Source organism: Bison bison, unplaced genomic scaffold (genome assembly GCF_000754665.1).
Source record: "Bison bison bison isolate TAMUID 2011002044 unplaced genomic scaffold, Bison_UMD1.0 scf7180017864508, whole genome shotgun sequence".
Lineage (NCBI taxonomy): Eukaryota > Metazoa > Chordata > Mammalia > Artiodactyla > Bovidae > Bison > Bison bison.
In genome coordinates, this window is record NW_011495064.1 from 2,142,247 (window position 1) to 2,166,705 (window position 24,459).

Below are 24,459 nucleotides of genomic sequence, written 5' to 3' on the forward strand. Positions count from 1 at the left end.
CCCAGAGCCAACACCCATGAGCCCCGCTTCTGCCCGGAGGAGGAGCGCCTCCCTGGGGCCCAGGACGGAGGGGCCTGGCTTCCTCCTTGGTGCTTCCTAGAGAATACGAAGTACTCTAGCAAAGCGACCCGGGCTGTACGGCCTGCTCCACACTCCTACCCCTGCCTGAGGCATTTCCCCTCATCTTGCAGCCACAGGGCTCCCTCATGCCCTGCTGGGATTCTGTTTCATTTTTCTAAGCCTCAAAATGGTCTCAGCCTTAACTGGGGAACCAAAGAGGCCCACTCGGCCAGAGGACCGCACATGACCCACAGTTCTAGGCTCCCGATGCATCCGTGGTTGAAGCCTGGCTGGGGAACGGACTGAGTTCCCACCCTGCCTGTCACATTGGGCATCTCTCCACCACAGGCCTGAAACTTCAGCCTCCAGTGCATCTCAAGTCAAATCTAAAACTTCACTCTGGAGAGGCCCTATCACAACATTATAGAGAGCATGTGCCTGAGAGTGAGTGTGTGTGTGTGTCTGTGTCCCCGGGAGTTCCTACATTGACATCCTAACCCTCAGGACCTCTAATGTGACTGTATTTGGTGATAAGACCTGTGAAAAGGTAATCAAGGTTAAATGAAGTAATGGGGATGGGTCCTAACCCATGATAACAGGTGTCCTTATCAGAAGAGACGTTAGGAACTTGTATCAACTGATGCTGAAGCTGAAGCTTCAATACTCTGGCCACCTGATGTGAAGAGTCAGCTCATTGGAAAAGACTCTGATCCTGAGAAATACTGAAGGCAACAGGAGAAGGGGTGGCAGAGGGTGAGATGGTTGGATGGCATCACTGACTCAATGGACATGAGTTTAAGCAAGCTCCAGGAGATGGTGGAGGACAGGGAAGCCTGGTGTGCTGCAGTCCATGGGGCCGCAAAGAGCTGGACATGACTTAACAACTGAACAACAACAATCCCGCTATTGTGTGAAAACTGTATAAATCTTAATTCTGTTGAATTGGTTCATGGTGCTTTTCAGGTCTACTACATTCTTCTGCTTTTCTGTATATTCATTCTATTAATTTTTGAGAGTTTGATTTTGAAATTCCAATGAAAAAATTGTAATTTATCTACTTAAAAAATAATTGCAATGTATAATGGAACTACATGCTCTGTATTTTCCAAGTCTCCTGTAAATGCATCATCATGCTTTCATAATTTAAGAAATAAAGAAAGAGAAAAAAAGTAGAGACCCTGGGACACAGACACTCAGAGGGAAGAGCGTGTGAGGACAAACGGAGGAGAAGATGGTCACGTACAGGGCTCCCCGGGCGGCTCAGCTGGTAAGGAATCCGCCTGCAGTGCAGGAGATCTGGGTTCAATCCTTGGGTTGGGAAGATCCCTAGAGAAAGGAATGGCAACCCACTTCAGTGTTCTCGCTCGGGAAATCCCATGGACAGAGGAGCCTGGCGGGCCACAGTCCATGGGGTCACAAAGAGTCGGACACGACTGAGCAATGAAACCATCACCACAGGCCAAGAGAGAGGCCTTAGGAGAAACCAACGCTGCCGACACCTGGATCAGGACATTCAGCCTCCAGAATTGTGGGACAGTACATTTCTGTTGCTTAAGCTTTGTTACAGCAGCCTGAGCAGTGTCTGTGTGCGCAGGACGTGTGCATCTGCCCGTGTGTGTGCAGCATTCTCTCGAATCCTGCTTGTTCTCCACCAGGGGGAAATCGACATGAACTGTTGCTCCGATGGGAACAGATCCCCTGGAGTCTCAGGAAATTCTTCTCTCCGCCATCCTCTCAAGGCACTCCCTAGCACCTTGGGTTTTCATTATAAAATGAAATGGTTGCTTCCATCATTTTTCTTCTCTTCCACCTTGGACTCTTCTAAGCAGGGGCCTTGGTTTATACATTTCAGGTTGGGGACCGGGGAGATGAGAAAAACAAGGGGGAGTGAGGGGAGAAAGAGGTTGAATGCCCCCAAAAAGTGAATAATATTTTCCATTAGCTTACTTCACTGTGAATAAAGAGAGAAATGTGGACTAGACAGAAGGAACTCTAAACTACGTGCTCCCCAAGCCAACAGCATCCTCAGGGGACACAGGGGCCAGGATCTGGGAGGAAAGAGCAGGCTGGGTAGACGCGTTACTGTAGCCTTGCCTTCTGGGTTACATCGGCCTCCGAGCAAGTAATTGTGAAAGTCATTAAGGTTGTGTCCCATTTCAGTGAGGGCCCCACAAAACATATTTTATGGTTTCAACTTTGTACACTGAAAAGTTTAATATGTTCCTGCTGCTTTTCACATCTCTGATTTTTTTTTTTTTTAGTATATGATTACGTTGAATAAGTATATCAGAACAAAATTAGAAACAGGCTTTCCTCCCCTCACCCAACCCTTTAAACCCATGGAGGGTACATTTTGTTCATTTTTAGAAGAAGAAGATAAAATCAGTCTTATCTTTTTGGCTAAAGGAGGGTCAGTGGAAAGTAGAGAGACCATCCAGGAGGTACTTCTTGTGTCAATTTTACACCAACATATCTCTTAGAAAAGACCCTGATGCTGGGAAAGAGTGAGGGCAAGAGGAGAAGGGGGCGACAGAGGATGAGATGGTAGGATGGCATCATTGATTCAACAGACATGAGCTTGAGCAAAGTCCAGGAGACAGTGAAGGACAGGGAAGCCTGGTGTGTCACAGTCCATTGGGTTGCAAAGAGTCAGGCGTGACTGGGTGACTGAACAATAACCACACATCTGTGCCACCTGGCATGGAACAGAACCCACGTGTGTGGGTGACGGGTGTGTGTGTGTCACTGTCGCCTTTCCTGTGACAGCTGTGATCAGGGCGGCATCTCCGGACAGCCCAGCAGACAGTGGATGCTCTGACGCAGGCAGTGACAAGTCATCCTGCCCTGCCCCGTGCGCTCTGGAACGACCCTGAACTCTCAGGGCCTATGAACTGCGAGGGAATTCACCTGTGGGTCCCATCACCGAACGTTCGCTCGGGGTTTGCACTGCAGGCGCTGTGCCACACACTGCAGACGGCAGACACAGTCCTGTCCTCAGAAGACAGGCACCGGCCAAGCAGGCAAAGAAAACAGGTGACTAAACAATCTGTGGTGGGATAAATGGCTAGAGAAGGTGTGGTATTAGACATACACACAGTGGACTGCTACTCAGCCATAAAAAGGAACAAAACTGGATCATTTGTAGAGATGTGGCTGGACCTAGAGTCTGTCATACACAGCGAAGGAAGTCAGAAAAACACAGAGCATATATTAACACATACATGTGGAATCTAGAAAAATGGCACATATGAACCTACTTGCAGGACAGGAACAGAAATGCAGATGCAGGGAACAGATGTGTGGGCGAGAGGGTGGGACGAACTGGGAGACCAGCACTGACATATACACACGACCAGGTGTAACACAGCTGGTGGGAAATGCTGCACAGCACAGGGGGCTCCACGCGGTGCTCGGGGGTGGCCTGGAGGGGTGGGGTGAGGGGGATGCACGCATCCAGCAGGTCCACTTCACTGTACAGCAGAAACTAACACCACACTGTAAAGCAATCATTGCTGTTGTTCAGTCATTCTGTCATGCCCAACTCTTTGCAACCCCATGGACTGCAGCACGTCAGGCTTCTTTGTCCTTCACCATCTCCTGGAGTTTGCTCAAACTCAGGTCCATTGAGTCAGTGATGCAATTATACTCCAATAATTAAAAAAAAAAAAATCCTCTGAGGTAAGCGCCAGAAAGAAAAAGATCTGCATTCCATGAAGAAAGAATAAACAGGAAAGACCTCTTCTAACCAAGATGCCAGAGAAAATTTTCAGGGCTTGTTTAACTTGGAGCCATAAAGAGGTCAGCCAAGCCAGAAATGGAGACAGCTTACTCCAGGTGAAAGAAGAGCATGTGAAAACACCCTGTGGCCAGGAATGAGCACGGAATGTTCAGAACTGGAAAGAAGGCTGGACTGGAGGTGGTGTGTGGGGAAGAGAGTGCCCCAGAGATAAGGTTGGAGACAGGTGTCAAGTGACTCAGCACCTCAGGAGGCATCTTGGACATTCGTTTAACTGAACATGTTAAGTTAGGTGCAATGTAAAATCATAAGATAATTGTATTCTTTGGGATAAGATGACCTGTGATTTTTAAAAGATGGCTCTGTCTGCCAAGTGATCACAGCCCATAGGAGGCAAGAGAGAAAGGGTTGGACTAGTTGGTCAAGATGGGAGACCTGGGTGGCCTGGAGTTAAAGGGAGATGGGCTTGGATGAGCTGCGTGTGTGTGTTTGTGAGAAAGAGAAAGCCCAGGTCACATGAATGGGAGGTGTACAGTGTGGTGTTTACCAAGCTGAGCGTCCTGCAGGGAGTATGTTTACAGGAAAAGATCAAATGTTCATATCTATAAATGTTAGCTGTGAGAATCAGTGAGACACCCAAGGGGCCTGGTCAAAATGAAGGTTAGATACAAGACTCTGCAGATGTAAATAGATGTCTGGGATGGAGGCATAGCGTCCTCATTACATAACTCTTCAAAACCAATGGAAGGAACAGAATTATCAAGAGCCTAACTACACAGGGGCTTCCCAGGTGGACTAGTGGTAAAGGACCCTTCTGCCAACGCAGGAGACGAAAGAGATACCGGTTAGATCCCTGAGTTGGGAAGATGCCCTGGAGGAGGAAATGGCAATCCACTCCAGTATTCCTGCCTGGAGAATCCCATGAACAGAGGAGCCTGGCGGGTTGCAGTCCACAGGGTTGCAAAGAGCTGGACCCCACTGAAGCAACTTAGCATGCACACACTAACCTCACAGAGAAGAGAGGACTCAGGCTCATGTGATGGAAAATGCTAACATTCTGAGGTCAGGGAGAAGAAAACTAGCAGAGCAGACTAAGAAAACAAAGAAGCAGAAAGGAAGTTGAGAGCATGGTGTCCTGACAGCTTGGGAGAATGCTGTGTTCAGCAGAGAGAGGTGGGCCAGGGCAAAGGCTGCTGGGAGCTCAGGCAGGTGGGGACTCAGAAAGATCCTCTGGACAGAGTCTCAGGGAGTCAACGGCGACTGGCCCAACACAGTTCAATAAGCACGCAGGCATGACTCAGAAGGAGAACCAAATTTGCTTGGGACATCTGTCCCTGGCAATACGGCAGATGAGACAGTCTTTAACTAAAAATTAAATCACCAGTAGAACCACTGAAAATATGCTTGATAAAATATTTTTTAAAAATCACTTTGATGCATATCAAACTGATAAAGAGAAATACTCAAAAGCTGAACTCAATAAGAAAGCATGAAACCTAAATGGGTAGCAGGTGATGAGACCAAGTGAGAAGTTATATATAAAGAAATCCGTATAATAGCTAGGATATGGAAGCAACATAGATGTCCATCCACAGATGAATGGATAAAGAAGTTGTGGTACATATACAGAATGGAACATTACTCAGTCACAAAAAGGAATGCATTTGAGTCAGTTCTAATAAGGTGTATAAACGTAGAACCTATTATACAGAGTGAAGTAAGTCAGAGAGAGGAAAAGAAATGTCGTACGTTAATGCACATATGTGAAATCTAGAAGGATGGCACTGATGAATCTATCTGCAGGGCAGCGGTGGAGATGCAGACATGGAGAGCAGACTGTGGACACAGTGGGGGAAGGAGAGGGGGACGAATGGGGAGAGCAGCATTGAAACATGCACACCACCACATGTAAAACAGACAGCCAGTGGGAATTTGCTGTGACACAGGGAGCTCCAACCTGGGGCTCTGTGACAACCTAGAGGGCTGGGGTGGGGTGGGAGGTGGGAGGGAGGTTCAAGAGGGAGGGGACATATGTGTGCCTGTCACTGATTCATGTACATGTAAGGCAGAAACCAACACAATATTGTAAAGCAATTATCCTCCAATTAAGAAAACATAAAAATTTTAAAAAGAAAATTAAAGTCAAAAAATAAAATAAAGACACCTGTATAAACACAGTCCTCTGGGAAAACGATGTCCACCAGGGATTAAGTGAGAAAACATCACTCCTCACTCAAGAAGATAAGGAGGAAATTTGCTAGTCCCCGCTCTGGCTGTGGGTGGAGAGAGAAACATCTCTGCTTAGAATTCTGACCCTGGCCTGCATTCACAGGACTCTAGGGCCAGAATCCGTACCTCTATGAGGCCCTCAAAACTACAAAGACAAAGACAAAGCTACACACCAGTTCAAGCGGGTTGTGGTCTCCAGTCGTCTGGCAGAGATTAATGCAGATCCTTTCTGCCTGGAAAGAACTTACGGAGATAAAGCTCCAAAAGTCTAGCATCACAAAATGTAAGAGCAAGACAAGGACAATCAGAAGAGATAGATAACAATAAACAGAAGCAAAACTTCAGAGGGAGTAGGCATTAGCTGCTACACCAAGAGGGTGATATAAAAACACAGAGACGATATTGAAAATGACAGAGGGAGTGGCATTGGCTGCTACACCAAGAAGGATCATATAAGAACACAGAGACGATATTGAAAACGACAGAGGGAGTAGGCATTAGCTGCTACACCAAGAGGGTGATATAAGAGCACAGAGACGATATTGAAAATGACAACGGCCTGGGACTTCCCTGGTGGTCCGGTGGCTGAGACTCTGTGCTCCCAGCGCAGGGGGCCCAGGTTCCATCCCTGGTCGGGAAGCTAGATCCCACATGCCACAACCAAGACCTGGCACAGCCCAATAAAGAAGTAAACAAACAAAAACAAATATTCAAAAAAGCACAGTGGCCTAAAATTGTCCAAAACTGTCAAGAGACACAAATCTACATATTCAGCAAACACACATGACCCCAAATAAGGGAAATAAGGTAACAAATTCATACTTAGATACATTACAGTGAAACCATAGATCATCACAAAATAAAATAAAAATCTTTAAAGAAGCAAAGAGAAAAAAAGAGACAGCCGTGAAAAATTATAATTAGACACACAACTGATTGCTCAGCAACAAGAGAATCCAGAATAACAGTAAAAACTTCAAATGCTGAGAGAAAAGAACTGTCACCCATGAATTCTATCCTGAACAGTGCTTCACCTTTCAAGGCTGAGATTGAAATAGAGACACATTTAGACAAAGAAAATTAGGTTTACGGTCAAAGACCCACACTATTCTGAAGAAAGTACTCCATGAACAAGGAAAATGACCAAAAAAAATGCAAGAAGGAATTGTGAGCAAAGAAATTGGTTTAAAAAAAAAAGTGGTAGTTCTAGAGAAATCCTGATTCCGTATAATAATAAATATGATAGCTAATGCCTGGGATTAAAAAAAAACACTAGTAAAGTAATGGACAAGGATGCTATAGAACATGGGAGCTGATTCGTGAAAACAACTGAAGCTCTCATATTTTGGGGAGAATGGGAAAATAATGGTTAATTTTAGACTTTGTATGTTAAAGTACATACTCCAGCTGCTACAGTGAACACAGAATGAATACAACAGGGCCTTCCCCGGCAGTCCAGTGGTTACGACTCCATGCTTCCAGGGCAAGGGGACGGGTTCAATCCCTGTTTTCCTGACCAGGGATGGTACGGTCCAAAAAAAGAACATCGTAGAATGGAAACTGGAAGAGAGAAGAATGGAAAGGTTGGGATGGGGATTGGGGGATAACAATAAATCTGAAAGAAAGTAAGAAACCCCAACAAACAGAGGTAAGACACAGCAAAATAGAAAGCAAAGAGTAAGATAGAAGAAATTAACTCAGATACACCAGCAATGACAACAATCATTTAGACTAAACAGATAAAAATGAGGTTGTCAGAGTAAACAAAATCTAAAAGCCAGATAAGTATTGTAAAACCAATACAATATTGTAAAGTTAAAAAATAAAAAAAATAATAATAAAATAAAATCTAAAAAAAAAATAAATAAATGCAACACACTAAGACAGAAAAGCTGAGTAAAAGCATATTACACATAAAGACCAACCAAACAGAAGCCGTTACCCTCATTTAAAACTGGGCAAAATACACTTTAAGGCATTAGTAAAGCTAAAGAGAGTCACTGCAAAAAACTGAAGATTAAATTCACTAGGAAAATAGGACAATTCTAAATCTGTAAACATCTAAGAGCTCAATTTCACAACTTCAAAAGAATGAGGCCAAAATTGGTACGAATACAAGGAGACGTCAACAAACCCACCACCAACCGTGGAAGAGTTTAGCCCACACAGTCATTGACAGATCAGACAGATAAAAACCTCAGTAAGAACAGTGAAAACTGGGATAATGCCACTAATCAGCTTGATTGATTGGTCACATTAAAAACCCTCTAGCTCATTAAGGAATGCATCTCCCTTTGAAGATCACATGGAAACTGGCCACACTATAGGTCACAAAGTAGCTCATACTAAATTTGTATACCTATGGCTGATTCATGCTGAGGTTTGACAGAAAACAACAAAATTCTGTAAAGCAATTACCCTTCAATAAAAAAATAAATAAAAAAAATAATCTGTATCACACTGGCCATTTTCTCTGACTACAATGGAATTAAGGGGAAAAGCAACATAATAATAATTATTATAATGACAGCAAAATGAGAATCAAAGAGTCACTAAAAGGAAGACAATATGTACAGTGGTTATACTTTGTAGCCAAACGGTCTCAGTTTAAATCTTGGTTCTGCCAACTCAGGAGCTCTGTGATCTTAGACAAATTGCTTAAACTCTCTATGTATTCTCATTTTTCACATAGGTCATATTGGAGTCATAATGGTCCTACTTTGTGAAGATGTTGGGAGGATAACATAAGTTAATATAAGTAAAATGTGAAGATTGGTGGCTGGCACATAGTAAGAATTTAACAAAGTTTAGCTATTAGTATCTTTAAATGTTAGACATTAGGAAATTTAAAAAAAAAACCCACTCAGCCAATTCATGGGCCAAATAAATCATTATGGACATTAAAACTTAAATGTTTATAATAGAATTGGAGAGAAGGCAAAAATTAATGAGATAACATGCAAGTTAATGTAACAAAAGAAGCTGCTGCTGCTAAGTCGCTTCAGTTGTGTCCAACTCTGTGCGACCCCAGAGACAGTAGCCCACCAAGCTCCCCCATCCCTGGGATTCTCCAGGCAAGAACACTGGAGTGGGTTGCCATTTCCTTCTCCAATGCATGAGAGTGAAAAGAAGAGCAGAAATAAAATAAACCCAAAGGGAGTAGAAGGAAATAAACAGTAAAGATAAAAATCAATGACATGGACATCTCAGATACAATCTGGAGATCAACAGAACCAAAACTTTATTATTTGAAGGAAAAAGAAAACAGATCAAGAGATAAAGGAAAACAAACAATATTAGGGTGGCAAAGGCAGCATAATTACAGATACAACAGGGATAAAAGATAAGAGGGACTTATGAACTTTATACCAATAAATTTTAAAAAGAAGAAATGGACAAATTAATAAGCAAATATAAATTACCAAAACAGACTCAAGAAGAAACAGAAAACCTGAATGGCTACAACTACTCCAAGAAAGAGAATTAATCATTTTAAATGTCTAAGAAAAGAACTATGAGACCTATATGACTTTCCAGGTATTTGTACGAAGTATGCAAGGAACAGATCATTCCATTTTATGCAAACTCTTTAAAAGAGTAGAAAAAGAAGAAATTCTCCCTCCCCAGTTCATTTAATGGGGTTATTATAATTATGATACCCAAATTAGCCAAGGGCAGCACTAGGAAAGAACGACACAAGACAATCTCATGATCACGGATGAAAAAAATCCTAAACAAGCACTGGCAGCCAGAACCAACAGTGAATTAAAGACACACACAATTGTGACTAAGCTGCATTCATTCCCAAAGCCAAGATATATTAAACATTAGAAAATACATTAATGTAAATTCACCACAAAGACAGATTAAAGCAGGAAAATGTGTGATTATCTCAGTAAAATAAAGGAATATAAATAATTCCATAAGATTTAGATCCACTCATAATTTTAAAATCAAACAAAAAAACTAGCACACACACAAACACACAAAAGCCCCTACCTAAACTAAGGGTAAAACATACCTGCCTTAACAAGATAAATATCCACACCAAACACCAACACCAGAACATCCACACCAAATAAAATCCTTAACAGTGAAAAAGTAAGCACGTCCCCATTAAAGCCAAGAATGAAATATAAGTGCCCATTGTCAACCACTTCTTTAACCACTGCATGGGAAGTCCTGGCCACTTCAATGATATGACAAAGGCATAAATGTAAATAACTGAAAAAGAAGAAACAAGCTATTCATGTTTCATAGGGAATATGATTAGGATCATAGAGAAACACAAAAGAACTATAAACAGGTTTTTAGAATTGTCATGACAATTTAACAAGGTTGCTGGATATAAGATCAATACACAAAATTCAACTCCATTTCTATACATCAGGCTGAAAGGATTATTGCGAAAGTATTTAAAACCTATCACATATATCACAACAGATATCTACTCAGCTACTATCTGACAGCTACTGTCTGACCACCTATACAACTGGGACATCAGCAGGCATGTTCACGCAATGTGACTCCATTCCTTAGCCAAAAATGTCTGGGTTGGGAAGGACACCAACTCCAACTGAGATCTACAAGACCCCATCTTGGACAGTAGCTGGAAAGGAGATGCTATAAGTTCCACAGCCAAAGGGCAGCCACATACGCAGTGGAGCAAGAAGAATGGGCAGACCCCAGGAGGCAAAGGCTAAGACTATGCCCCAAAGGAGGAGAAACCAAGGGCAGGGTTGCCTGTACTCTCGGCTCCTTCCCAGTTCCTGGTGCTCACGAGACCTCCCGGACCTCACGAGATGTGACTTCCAGAACACCTCTCTCTCTCTCTTAAGATTTAGTCTCCCTTCTTGCTTGAGCAAATTTGTAATGGGTCTCTCTTATTTGCATCCAAAGAATCTTAACTAATTCTTAACAAATTTAGAAGTCAGTCTTGAAAAGCTTCTTTTCCTTTTCTTATTTCCTTGATGTGATGGACTGAATCCTTCTGGAGAGCTGTGAACCATCTCAAGGGAGGGTAAAATGAGAATATGGTAGATTCAAATTTGGCAAATCGTCCCAGGATGGATTCCAACTCTATCTATTATTCTCTCATATGTCTGGATATTCTCCATCGCATATAAAATGTATAATTGCCTTCTTTACACCCTTAAGAAGTTTGGACTGAGACCTTCAAAGGAACACTGCCAATAAAGTGGATTGTCCTAGGGTCATTTTAATAATCTCTCTTTTCTGTATCAGTGATGAGGGTCAGTTTTACTGCCTGCTACTCTCCCAACTCATTTTCTTGACAAGATAAGGCCTACTAACATAAGACACTCACAAATATGACATGTGAATCTTCTCACTAGGAGATTTTTTTTTTCCAGTGACCAGAGGTTAACAACACAGCACACAGACTTGTTTACAAATTGCGGATTATGTTAAATGAGGGCCAAGTGTAGAACATTGATCAACATAGGACCCAGGGGCCAGAAACAAAGTTGTCATCCCCCTCCCCCGGGAAAAAAGCAAGGGCTAGAATTAAGGGCAAAAAACTAAGATGGGAAGACCTGAATTAGAGCCCTGCACCCACCTTTCAGGGCTTCCCAGGTAGCTCAGTGGTAAAGAACCTGCCTGCAACGCAAGAGACACAGGAGATGCAGGTTCAGGCCCTGGGTGGGGAAGATCCCCTGGACTCCAGTATTCTTGCCTGGGGAACCCTATGGCCACAGGAGCCTGGCGGGCTACAGTCCAAAGGGGTTACAGAGAGCTGGACACGGCTGAGCAACTGCCTGAGAGAAATAGCAACCACCTCCAGTCTTATTTCCTTCATCCATGGGAAACTGTGTAGACAATTACTCCCACTCATAGGACTGTTGGAGGATTAAAGATAGCCACATCTACATAGGTCCCAGCATTTTACCTAGCATGGACTCAAAGAATGTCAGAGAGGCAGAAATAGAAACCTCTTTCAAACAATAAGAAACAATTCCTCTAATCTTGGAACAAGGTTCTTTCAAAGTTGAGAAATAACTAATCATCATAAAGCTTTTTTTATTGTGCTGTCTTTCTAAATCCCTACAATCAGAAAGTGATAGCAGAAATAAGCAGAAACCTAGGTTTTCATCTGGGATTCTTCTTGAAGGCTCTCAATCTGTCCAGAGAAAGGGGTCTTTGATCCATGAAATCAACGACTCATTGGTTCCCTAGAAAATTTAGGCTGGGGCTGAGCAAAGGTTCTGGCTGATAAAGCTGTCATGGCAACCACTAAGAAGGCCCTTCTACTGGGGTCAACACTTGGGCCCCAGCCAGTCCCTTCTTAGGAGGTTTGCCAGATACAGTCTTGGATCCTTTGTTAGTATGGGCTGAACCTTTTCCATTTTGCTACCCAGTTACTTCATGTTACAGCTCAACTTGCCCCTACCCCACCCATATATGCATTCCTAGCCAACTGGACCCTTGACCTTCAGACTCAGAATCCACCACAAGCATCACTAGCTCCTCGTGCCCAGGCACTAGACAAGACTTTTTGTGGCTCTGTTTCTTCTTACAAAATTAGATGGGGGAGCAAAATCGTCTCTGCCATATTAGATCCAAGTCAGGCTGACCTACTTATCTGTTTTGAGAGATACATGTCCAGGGGATTGCTGTTAAGCTGAGCTCTTAAACAAACATCATCTATTGTATTCCGGGAAACAGTAGATCTGCAGCATCCGGGCGGGAGGGAGGACCGCACATGACTGTCCTTCTTGCAACAGCTTCCCTGCCTGTCTCCCACAGCCTACCTTGTCTGCAGCCCACTTGGCCTCCTAGAAGAGCTTTGATCCTTCTTGTGGCTGGGCACTGGCCCACTAAGCTCTTGAATCTTTTTTTTTTTTTTTTTTGGTGGGGGGCGTGCTACATAGCATACAGGATCTTAGTTCCCCGACCAGGGATCGAACCTGAGCCTGCTGTAGTGGGAGCATGGAATCTTAACCACTGGACAGCCAGGGAAGTCCCAGAGCTCTTGAATTTTTGAGTCTAGTTTTTCTACCTCTTCTGGCTCTTGTTTGGCCACTAGCCCTCTTAACTGCCTGCCTCTGGAGACCAAATATCCTCACTGGTGTGTGACACGGCAGGAAACCAGGAATCACATGCAGGAGTCAGCCACCAGGAGCAGGCTCCCAGCAGAGGCTGGCCAGGCTCCTCCAGGAGTGGAGTGAGGGCATGTGCTTCAGCACAGGGACTTTGTGCCATCTCTCTGGGAGTCTCAGAGTTCTGTTTTGTCTATTTCAGGCCTCGGCTGTGTTCCAAGAAACAGTGCCTGCCAGATAAACGAGGTGATGGTAAGTCTCCTGAGGATCCAATCTTGGGACAGAGCCTACGGAATAACCAGCAAGCTCAGCATCACATGGCTTTTTTTTCCTTTAACTTACAAACACTGGTAATTGTTTCAGTGTCCTCTTGTGCAATCTTATAGCGATTCTGTCATTGCCTGGCTGGATTGTATCTCTGAGCAACAAACAGCAGCTCCATGTCTAACATGAAAGGAACAGTCAACGCGTGTTTGCTGATAACCTTATCATCATGGTGGGTCAGAGATATCTCCTGAGACTTTATCCTGCTCCAGACTTGTCTGCATATTTCTTTAGGCTGCTTCGGCCAATTTTGCTCTCCCGTGGAATTCAGGAACACGCTGAAAAGAAGTGCAGCAGCCAGGGTCAGAGATGAGAAGGCTTCCAGGGAGAGGCCCTGATGGGAGTGGCGGGTGGGGGGCAGGGTGCCTAAAATCCTGCAGCGGAGTCTGATCTTGACCACTGGCCCAGGGATCCCAGGGTGGGTATCTCCCAGTGCTGGAGGGCACAGTTGCAGGCCATGGACATCCAGGTACAGGTAACGCTCAAGGGTCAAGGGATACTGTAGAAGTTCCCCGTGAAGAATTTTGCTGTGCAGGGTCAAGGTCAGCAGCTGGGCTTCAGCTCTGCTGAAGAGTGGGGACCATGCAGCCTATGCTGGCCCCTGGCTTGTCTCTCCAGTCCCTGATGCTATAGAGTCAGATTTGCTGAGAAAACACTTGCCTCCAGAGTCCAAGGCTGCCCCCTGAAGAGCCCCACCCATGCAGCTCCCACACAGATCAAACGCATCAGGATGGGATTTAGGGAAGAGCAGAGACAGCTGGGGTGCTTCACTGTAATCACAGCCAGGAAAAAGAAAGACAAGGAGAGTCTTTACTGAAGCTTACCATGCTTCCCAGGTGGCACTAGTGGTAAAGAATCTGCCTGCAACAGAGGTGATGTAAGAGATGTGGTTCGATCCCTGGGTCGGGAAGATACCCTAGAGAAGGAAATGGCAACCCACTCCAGTATGCTTGCTGGGAAATCTCATGGACAGAAGAGCCTGGCGGGCTACAGTCCATGGGATCGCAAAGAGTCAGACACGAGTAAGACACTGCAGTACTATGCTGTAGGCTTTAAAAGAGAAGGAACCTGAGGCTCCCAGAGGAAAAGCCCAAGGTCACAGCGTCCTGACCCTGAGATGCCACCCCTTCCTTGAGGAGCTGCCCCTCCCACCTCCCAGAGTTTCCTCCCCACCAGGCGGCCCCACAAGGGGCACAGTGAATTCCAGGGCTCTGTTTCCCACTCCTCACTCAGCTGGTGGTAGGAAATTCAACCTGGGTTTGCTTAGATATGGAGAAAAGAGGCCAGTGTAAGTCCAGTGAAACAGCAACAGTCTGAAGGCTTGGTTTACCCGTCAATCCTTGGAAAAGGAAGGTGAGGAGCTAAGGAAGCAAAAGAACTGAGTCACGTGACTACTCCGAGGGGTGGAGTCTGTTCTCTGAGTTCACACATGCGGGCAGGTAAAGGGGTTTCATCACTTCCAAACCAGGCTGGTGGATGCTCAGCTTACACACTGAAGTTAGAAGCCACAGTGCAGACCACGTGTGAGCATGAAGCTCCAGCCCTCGGGAACATCAGGGCTGTCCCAGGAATGGATGGTGACTCCCCAGCTCCTGGTCCAGCCTCTTCTCGGTTATAAACCTCACATCATGTTGTTACGATTTTTGTTTAAACAGTTATATATTTTTAATTAATTAATTGGCTGGGCCGAGTCTTAGTTGCAGCACACAGGATCTTCAGTCTTCCTTCACCATTATATATTTTTATGCTTATCTTCTTGCTCAACTTAACTCTCACAATTGTTACAAAGGAAAGCTTACCCTCATTTTATATGTGTGAAAAATGAGGCAAAGAGAAGGCAATAACTTTCCCATAGTGTTACTGGCTTCAAAGTCAGTAAATGTGAGTTGAAAAAAATTTTTTTTTTTTCTTTTTGCAAGCAAGACCTCCTTAGACCTATGGGCCACAGAAGTGGTTTTCATTACCATCTCAGCAGCCCCCAGACTCAGCCACACTTCACTCCTAGAGACTTCCTGCCTGCAGAAGATGAAAATACAGCTTAAAACAATTAGAAGACGCTCATGCTTTTCTTTCAACAAGTGTCTGCGTATGTGCTAAGTGGCTTTAGTCGTGTCCGACTCTTTTCCACTCTGTGGACTATAGCCCACCAGGCTCCTCTGTCCATGGGATTCACAAGGCAGGAATAGTGGAGTGGGTTGCCATTTCCTCCCCTAGGGGATCTTCCTGACCCAGGGATCGAACACACGTCTCTTACATCTCCTGCCTCGGCAGCCAGGTTCTTTACCACTAGTGCCACCTGGGAAGCCCCTTCAACAAATATTTATGTCTCCACAAATAGTTCTGGGTAAGATGTTGGGTGGATATGGGGGTGGAGAGGAGAAGGGAAGGAACAAAACTAGAAAACAGGGACCCCCTTCCTTCTGTTTCCGAGGAGTTGCTGGGAAGCCACTGGAGGCAGCAGCACCCAGGATTACAGGGCTGGCATCTGGCATCTTCCCAGCCCGGAAGAGCGGCCCTCCAGGGTCAGCTGCTTTTCCGTAGGATGGTGGGTGGAGGGGTCATCTCTGCACTGCCGGGCACTGCCGGGTGATGCTGGACAGTGAAAGAGGAATGACCAGGCAGGACCACCGGAAGAGCAGGAACCAGCCCCTGGCAGGGTCTCACAACACATCAGGCCACTACGAGCCATTGCCCCCGGCTGCCTCAGAGGACCCTGACTCCTGACCCCGCTGCACCCCAGCTCCAGCTGTCACTTTATCCTCCTTCTCCTTCTTTCCTGATGGAGCCCGACACCATCCCCACTGGAAAAGCAAGCATGTCCACCACCACCATCATCATGGGTACAGCCTGATTAACCAAGGTCCCCTTCACCACTCGCACATCTTTACTCAGTCACTGCAAGAGAAGCGACCAGGCCGGCTCTCGCTCCCGTCCACAGAGTCCACACGGGACAAACCTCGGGCTGCGCCTGCCATGAAGGCATAGTCCCTCCTTTCCCCTCCACGGACCCGGGCCCCAATGCTCTGGGCTCTCCGGAAACTCAACCTCCCCCTTCATCTTCTACAGCAGCCCTTGATCTGCTCTTGACCTCTTCTCACTGCGGCTAAAATGCTTCAACCGCCCCTTGAGGTTCAGAGCTTCTATTTCTAGGCAAATATTCAAACAAGGGGCTCCCTCCTCCCCGCATCCTCCTGCAGTACCTGCTTCTGGCCCACATGATGATGAGGCGGGGTGGCCCATGGGCGTGGCCCACACAGGACTGTCGTCTGGGGCTGAACTCAGATGCTACCAGAGCTGATGTCCACAGCCGTGCCATGCTACCAAGTCACAGGGTCAAAAATCGCACATCCCTCCCATGTCCTGCCCTCCAAGACCCCACTTGGGTCCCCTTTCTCACCAGCTCTGGGCTCCTGCAGGTTCCTCCATTCTTAGGGTCATGCAGGAAGAGGGCATAGATCCAGCTGTTCTCAGAGTCCCCTTGACTCTCCGAAGATTCACGTAAGGGTTTCTCATACCTCACTGCACAGTCCAGTCTGAGGCCAGCGCTGGGGATGCTCTCAGCATGCCCTAAGCGCTTGGCATGTCCCCATCTGCCTCGTTCCCAGGGTAGAAACCTGTGGGGTCATTTCCTGCATTCTCCCCAAGGGACTGAAACACTGGAGCCGAGCTTGGATCATCTGGCCCCTGTTGGCCCTTTCCTATCCTGTCAACATCTCACCACCACCGAGTTTCATGACAGGTACTGAGGGCCTCCACGGACCCAGCATTTTACAGGCATGGTCTGCATCCGTCTGGCGGCGTCAGGGAAGATGGACATGCACGGATGACAAGGCGAAGGGGTGCACCCAGGGTCACAAGGGCAGATGGGAATTTCACCTGGTTCCAAAGCCCACTGGCCGCACGGTCCTTCCCCAACACATGCTGTATGTGTAACCTGTAACCTGTAACCATGCAGACTCTGCCGGACCAGTAGCCCGAAGGGTGCGAGGGCACTCACCATGCCTCCGGTGCATTCTCGACAGTCCTGCAGGCAGCTGACGTTCTCCCAGGTGCTGTAGGCCTTCAGCCCGGCCACGAGCGCCTGCAGCGGGCGACTGTCGACGAGCTCCTTCCCACGGAAGATGTCCTCATCCAGAAGGGTGCCGGCATACCTGCGAGACAAGCGGAGACGGGCGATGGGAGCAGTGTGTCCCGAGCATACGTGCTCATCAGGGACAGGGGTCTCACAACTCCTTTGGGTTTTGGTGTTGGGATGCTCCTAAAATTAGTTTTCCCTTTTCTGAAAGAATTTGTGTAAGATCAGCATGTTTCCTTTTTTCAAGTATTTAATGGATTTCACAAGCAATGTCAAAGCTATTCAGGTTTTCTACTTCTTTTTGGGTCACTTTCGGTACTATGCATCTTTCAAGAAATTTGTCTATTTCATATATGCTGTCAAATGTATTGGCATTACATTCACATCACATTAATAATAATGATATTTAATTTTATCCTTTCAGTGTCTGTGGGATCTATAGTAAAGTTCTCTCTTTTATTCTAGATACTGGTAACTTGTGTCTACTTTTTTCTGCATCAGTCTCGAAAGATGGTACCGATGATCCTACACGCAGGGCAGCAAAGGAGAATAGGCTTTTGGACTCAGTGGGAGCAGGCAAAGGTGGGATGATTTAAAGGTCTTTCAATTTTATTTATTGAAAGAAAAATAGTTTGGGGCTTGTTTATTCTCTATTATTTGACCATTTCTTGTTTCATTTTTATTATTCTTTGTACTTACTTTGGGTTTAAGTTGTTCATCTTTTTATAGTTTCTTAAAATAGAAATTTATTCCAGTGGTTTTAGACCTTTCTTTTGTGTTGTAAGCATCTGAAGGAATACATTTTTCTCTGAGTACTATCTTAGTTGCATACCACACATTTTGACATGCTCTGTTTCATGTCCATTCAAAATATTTTCTAATTTCCCTGTGATTTCTACTTTGACCTATGCATGATGTGTGTTATTTGGTTTCCTTGTATGTAAGGATTATTCCAGATATTTTTCTGTTACTAATGTTAGCTTAATTTCATTCTAACCAGAAAACATACTTTGTGTCGTATCAGTCATTCTAAATCTACATGGTCTGTCTTGACGCATGGTCTATGTACCCTGAGTGGGTATTCGGCTCATGCCCAGCAGAGTGATTGACAGATGCCACTGAGTCTGTCAGTAACGCTCTTCATATGATTTACAGCATCGCTGGTCTTCTGTCTGTTTCATCAGTTACCCAGAGAGAAGGGCTGACGTCTGCAACTATACGTGAGGATTTGCTCATTTCCCCTTTCAGTGCTGTCCACTTTTGCTTCCTCTATTTTGATGCCATTTTGTGGAATCCATACACATTTAGACTGTTACATCTTCTTGATGAGTAGACTTCTTAGTCATCATGAAGTGAGCTTCTTTACCTCTTGTAATGTTCCTTTTTCTGAGGTCTACTTTATCCAATATTAGTAAATCCATGCCAGCTCTTTTACGGTTAATGTTTGCAGGTGTAAGTTTTTTATTCTCATACTTGTAACCTATTTGTCTTTAATTTTAAGTGAGTTTCTTGTAGAAAGCATCTAGTTCAGTCTTAATTTATCATGTCTTGACAATCTGAAAATAGGAGTGTTTAAATCATTTAATTCAATGTAATTATTAACGTGACAATTTAAAACTGCTGCCTCACAAGTTTTCCCCTGTTTATCCCATATGTTCTTTTCCCTCTGCTCCAGTCTTCTTTTGATTAACTGAATAATCTTTAGTATTCCAGTGTTAGATTTTAAACTGTTACTCATTTTTTCAGCAATTTTTCTATGGCCTAAAACATGCTACTTTAACTTATGACATTTTCCCTCAAATAGTGTTACACCACTTCAAGGATAATGTAGGACCCTTGTAATAATACAGTACATAATTCCTTTTCATTCTCCCATCCATTATGTCACTGCTGAGACAAAAATATGTTCTATATATGTTACAAACTTCATTGCTATTTTTGCTTTAAACTAACAGTTTCTTTTTTTCTTTATCAACGTTACTGAGGATTAATTTATTCCCAACAGATTGAATTATTCAAAGTGCACCATTTAAAGAGTTTTGACAACTCTATGTACCCACGAGAATATCACCAAATCAACCTACAGAATGCTTTCTAAAGAATGCCTCATCCCTTTTTGCAGTCCATCTCCTCCTCCTCCTCCCATCTCTGGACGACCACCGACCAGCTCTTTGTTCGTATGGATTAGTTTGCATTTTATGCAGATGGGGTTATACAGTGCATGTCCTGTCTGGCTTTTCTCAATCAGCATGTTGTCATGAGATCCATCCGTCCACCCATATTGTACCATGTATTAGTAGTTGTTTCTTCTCATTGCTGGCCAGAATTCCATTCAAACGCATACATTACATTTCATTTATGCATCCACTTGACAAACATTTTCATTCCTTCCAGTTTGGAGCTACAACAAGTGAAGCTGCTAAGAAAATTCATGTAAGAATCTTAGAGGAGACATATGTCTTTATTTCTCTTGAGTAAACATGTAGGAGTGAAATGACTGGGTCATATGGAATACGTATTTTTAACTTTTTAAGAAACTGCCAAACAATTTTCCACAGTGGCTGTGCAACTTTACATCCCCACTAGCAGTGCACGGGAATCCTAGTTGTTCCGGCCAACAAGCTATCTTTGCAGTCCTTTTCATTTTAGTCATCCTAATGGATATGTCATCACTTTCCTGCCAAGAAGCAAGAGTCTTCTGATTTCATGGCTGCATTCACCGTCTGCAATGATTTTAAAGCCCAAGAAGAGGAAATCTGTCACTACTTCCATCTTTTCCCCTTCTATTTGCCATGCAGTACTGTGGCCAGATGCCATGATCTTAATTTTTTAATATTTAGCCTTAAGCTGGCCCTTTCACTCTCCTCCTTCACCCTCATCAAGAGGCTCTTTAGTTCCTCTTCACTTTCTGCCATTAGAGTAGTTATCATATGCATCTCTGAGGTCGTTGATGTTCCTCTCGCCTATCTTGATTCCAGCTTGTAACTCACCCAGCCTGGCATTTCTCATGATGTGCTCAGCATATAGGTTAAACAAACAGCGTGACAGCAGACAGCCCTGTTACGACAGTTTTGAACCAATTTTGAACCTTTCCCAATTTTGAACCAGTCAGTTGTTCCATATAGGGTTCTAACTGTTGCTTCTTGACCCACATACAGGTTCTTGGGAGACAGGTATGATGGTCTGGTATTCCCATCTCTCTGAGAGCTTTCCACAGTTTGTCATGATCCAGTCAAAGGCTTTAGCATAGTCAATGAAACAGAGATAGATGTTTTTCTGAAATTCCCTCGCTTTTTCTATAATCCAGTGATTGTTGGTAATTTGATCTTTAGTTTTTCTTCCATTTCTAAACCCAGCTTGGACATCTGGAAGTTCTTGGTTCGCATAATGCTGAAGCCCAGCATGCAAGATTTTAAGCATGACCTTACTAGCGTGGGAGATGAGTGCAATTGTCTGATGGTTAGCACATTCTTTGGTACTACCCTTCTTGGGAATTGGGACGACAAGGATAGATCTTTTTCCAGTCTTGTGGCCACTGCTGGGTCTTCCAGATATGCTGAGATAATGAATGCAAAACCTTGATGGAATCATACTTTATTGATTTGTATAGTTCTTGAATTTCATTGCATCCATTAGCATTATTAACAGCTTTATTAACAGCAGATGACAAACCTAGACAGTGTGTTGAGAAGCAGAGACTTTACTCTGCCAACAAAGGTCCATATAGTCAAGGCTATAGTTTTCCCAGGGGTCACATACAGTTGTGAAAGCTGGAAGCCATAGAATTGATGAATTTGAACTGTGGTGCTGGAGAAGACTCCTGAAAGTCCCTTGGACAGCAAGGAGATCAAACCAGTCAATCTTAAGGGAGATAAATCCTGAACAGTCACTGGAAGGACTGATGCTGAAGCTGAAGCTCCAGTATTTTGGTTATCTGATGCGAACAAAAGACTCATTGGAAAAGTCCCTGATGCTGGGAAAGACTGAGGACAGAAGGAGAAGAGGGCATCAGAGAAGGAGATGGCTAGACAGCATCACCAATGAACTCATCAAACATGAACTCAAAGATGAGTATGTTTGATGAGTTCATCAAACATGAACTCAGGCAAACTCTGGGAGATGGTGAGGGACATGGAAGCCGGGCATGCTGCAGTCCATGGGACTGCAAAAAGTCGGACACGATTGGGCGACTGAACAACAACAACAAATGGATATGTAATGATAATCCTCATGCTTTGAATCTGCATTGCTCTGATAACTAATGATCACAAAACTTTTTTTTTTATGGTATATTGTCTGACCATATCTTCTTTCATTGGGCTTCCCAGGTAACTCAGTGGTAAGCAATGCAGGAGATGGAGGTTTGATTCTGGTTTGGGAAGATCCCCTAAAGAAGGAAATGGCTACCCACTCCAGTATTATTGCCTGGAGAATCCCATGGACAGAGGAGCCTGGTGGGTTACAGTCCAGGGGAGTCGCAAAAGAGTCAGACACGACTGAGGGACTGACACTGTGTGTGTGTGCGTTACAGTGCTGTTAGTTTCTACTCTACAGCAGAGTGAATCAGCTATATATACGAATATATCCCCTTTCTTGAGGGATTTCCTTCCTATTTCGGTCACCACAGAATGTTGAGTAGAGTTCCCTGTGCTGTACAGTTGATTCTCATTAGTCCAGGGTTGATCCCTGGGTCGAGATGATTCCCTGGAAAAGGGAATGGCCACCCACTCCAATATTCTTGCCTAGGAAATCCCACGGACAGAGGAGCCTGGCAGGCTACACTCCAAGGGGTCACAGAGTCAGAAAGGACTGAGTGACTGAGCACACCACATTCCCTTATGAGCAATGTGCATGTCAGTGCCCAGAGGGAGTGGGCAGCACTCTAAACCTATGCTGGGGTACAGTCACCTATGCCCTGGGCTGTGGCTGCAGTGCAATGACTCTCAGAGAACCTCAGGACTGGCCATTTAAAAAAAGTACCTGATTCCCCTCTGACCTCCCTAAATACACACATACACACATACACACACACCCCTGGATGTTCCCCAGGGTGGAAATGGGTGGGAAATACATTGACTAAGAAAAGGAAGAATCACTGAGGCTCTCTTAGAAGAGATTTGGTAAGATTTCTTTGCAATACTAGCCTGAGATTTTTTTTAGGGGGGAAGAGGAGGCTCAAGAAGGAGGAGATATACATATGTGTGTGTGTGTGTGTATGTAATTATGACTTTCTCATTGTTGTATGACAGAAACCAACACAACAATGTAAAGCAATTTTCCTCCAACTAAAAAATTGAAAATAAATGTGAAGAGCCAACTCATTGGAAAAGACCTTGATGCTGGGAAAAATTGAAGGCAGGAGAAGACGGGGATTACAGAGGATGATGTGGTTGCATGGCATCACTGATTCAATGGACATGAGTTTGAGCAAGCTCTGGGAGACTGTGAAGGACAGGGAAGCCTGGCGTGCTGCAGTCCATGGAGTCACAAAGAAGCAGACATGACTGAATGACTGAACAACAAAAATGAAAAGAATAATAAAAATTTTTTAAAAAGAAAAGGAATTTTAAATAATGAGATGAACACTGACAGGACATGGGCCCTACTGAGGACGAATGACCAACGGCCAGACACAGTGGTTCCCCTAGTGGCACTTAGAAAGTTAAGAAACACCTGGAGTAACAGGCAAATTTGGCCTTGGAGTACAGAATGAAGCAGGGCAAAGGCTCATAGAGTTTTGCCAAGAGAACACACTGGTCATAGCAAACACCCTCTTCCAACAACACAAGAGAAGACTCTACACATGTACATCACCAGATGGTCAACACCGAAATCAGACTGATTATATTCTTTGCAGCCAAAGATGGAGAAGTTCTATACAGTCAGCAAAAACAAGATCAGGAGCTGACTGTGGCTCAGATCATGAACTCCTTATTGCCAAATTCAGACTTGAATTGAAGACAGTGTGGAAAACCAATAGACCATTCAGATATGACCTAAATCAAATCCCTTATGATTATACAGTGGAAGTGAGGAACAGATTTAAGGGACTAGATCTGATAGAGTGCCTGATGAACTATGGATGGAGGTTCATGACATTGTACAGGAGATAGAGATCAGGACCATCCCCATGGAAAAGAAATGCAAAAAAGCAAAGTGGCTGTCTGAGGAGGCCTTACAAATAGCTGTGAAAAGAAGAGAAGCGAAAAGCAAAGGAGAAAAGGAAAGATAAAAGATTCTGAATGCAGAGTTCCAAAGAATAGCAAGGAGAGATAAGAAAGCCTTCCTCAGCGATCAATGCAAAGAAATAGAGGAAAACAACAGAATGGGAAAGACTAGAGATCTCTTCAAGAAAATTAGAGATACCAAGGGAACATTTCATGCAAAGATGGGCTCTATAAAGCACAGAAATGGTATGGGCCTAACAGAAGCAGAAGATATTAACAAGAGGTGGCAAGAATACACAGAACTGTACAAAAAGGATTTTCACGTCCCAGATAATCACAATGGTGTGATCACTCACCTAGAGCCAGACATCCTGGAATGTGAAGTCAAGTGGGCCTTAGGAAGCATCACTATGAACAAAGCTAGTGGATGTGATGGAATTCCAGTTGAGCTATTTCAAATCCTGAAAGATGATGCTATGAAAATGCTGCACTCAATATGCCAGCAAATTTGGAAAACTCAGCAGTGGCCACAGGACTGGAAAATGTCAGTTTTCATTCCAATCCCAAAGAAAGGCAATGCCAAAGAATGCTCAAACTACATCATAATTGCACTCATCTCACAAACTAGTAAAGTAATGCTCAAAATTCTCCAAGCCAGGCTTCAGCAATATGTGAACCATGAACTTCCTGATGTTCAAGCTGGTTTTAGAAAAGGCAGAGGAACCAGAGATCAAATTGCCAACATCCGCTAGATCATGGAAAAAGCAAGAGATTCCAGAAAAACATCTATTTCTGCTTTACTGACTATGC

At 44.3% G+C, this 24,459-nt stretch overlaps 1 protein-coding gene across 3 annotated transcripts in view; it reads right to left on the bottom strand.

The window, feature by feature from the left end:
* The window catches only part of ACOXL (acyl-CoA oxidase-like), a 332,871-nt gene that overhangs the window by 122,344 nt on the left and 186,068 nt on the right, over positions 1-24,459 (bottom strand). For all 3 annotated transcript variants that reach the window (XM_010829556.1, XM_010829558.1, XM_010829557.1), the window contains exon 12: positions 17,405-17,558. In XM_010829556.1, the coding sequence (XP_010827858.1) occupies positions 17,405-17,558 (154 nt within the window). The remainder of the gene's footprint in view (positions 1-17,404; positions 17,559-24,459) is intronic.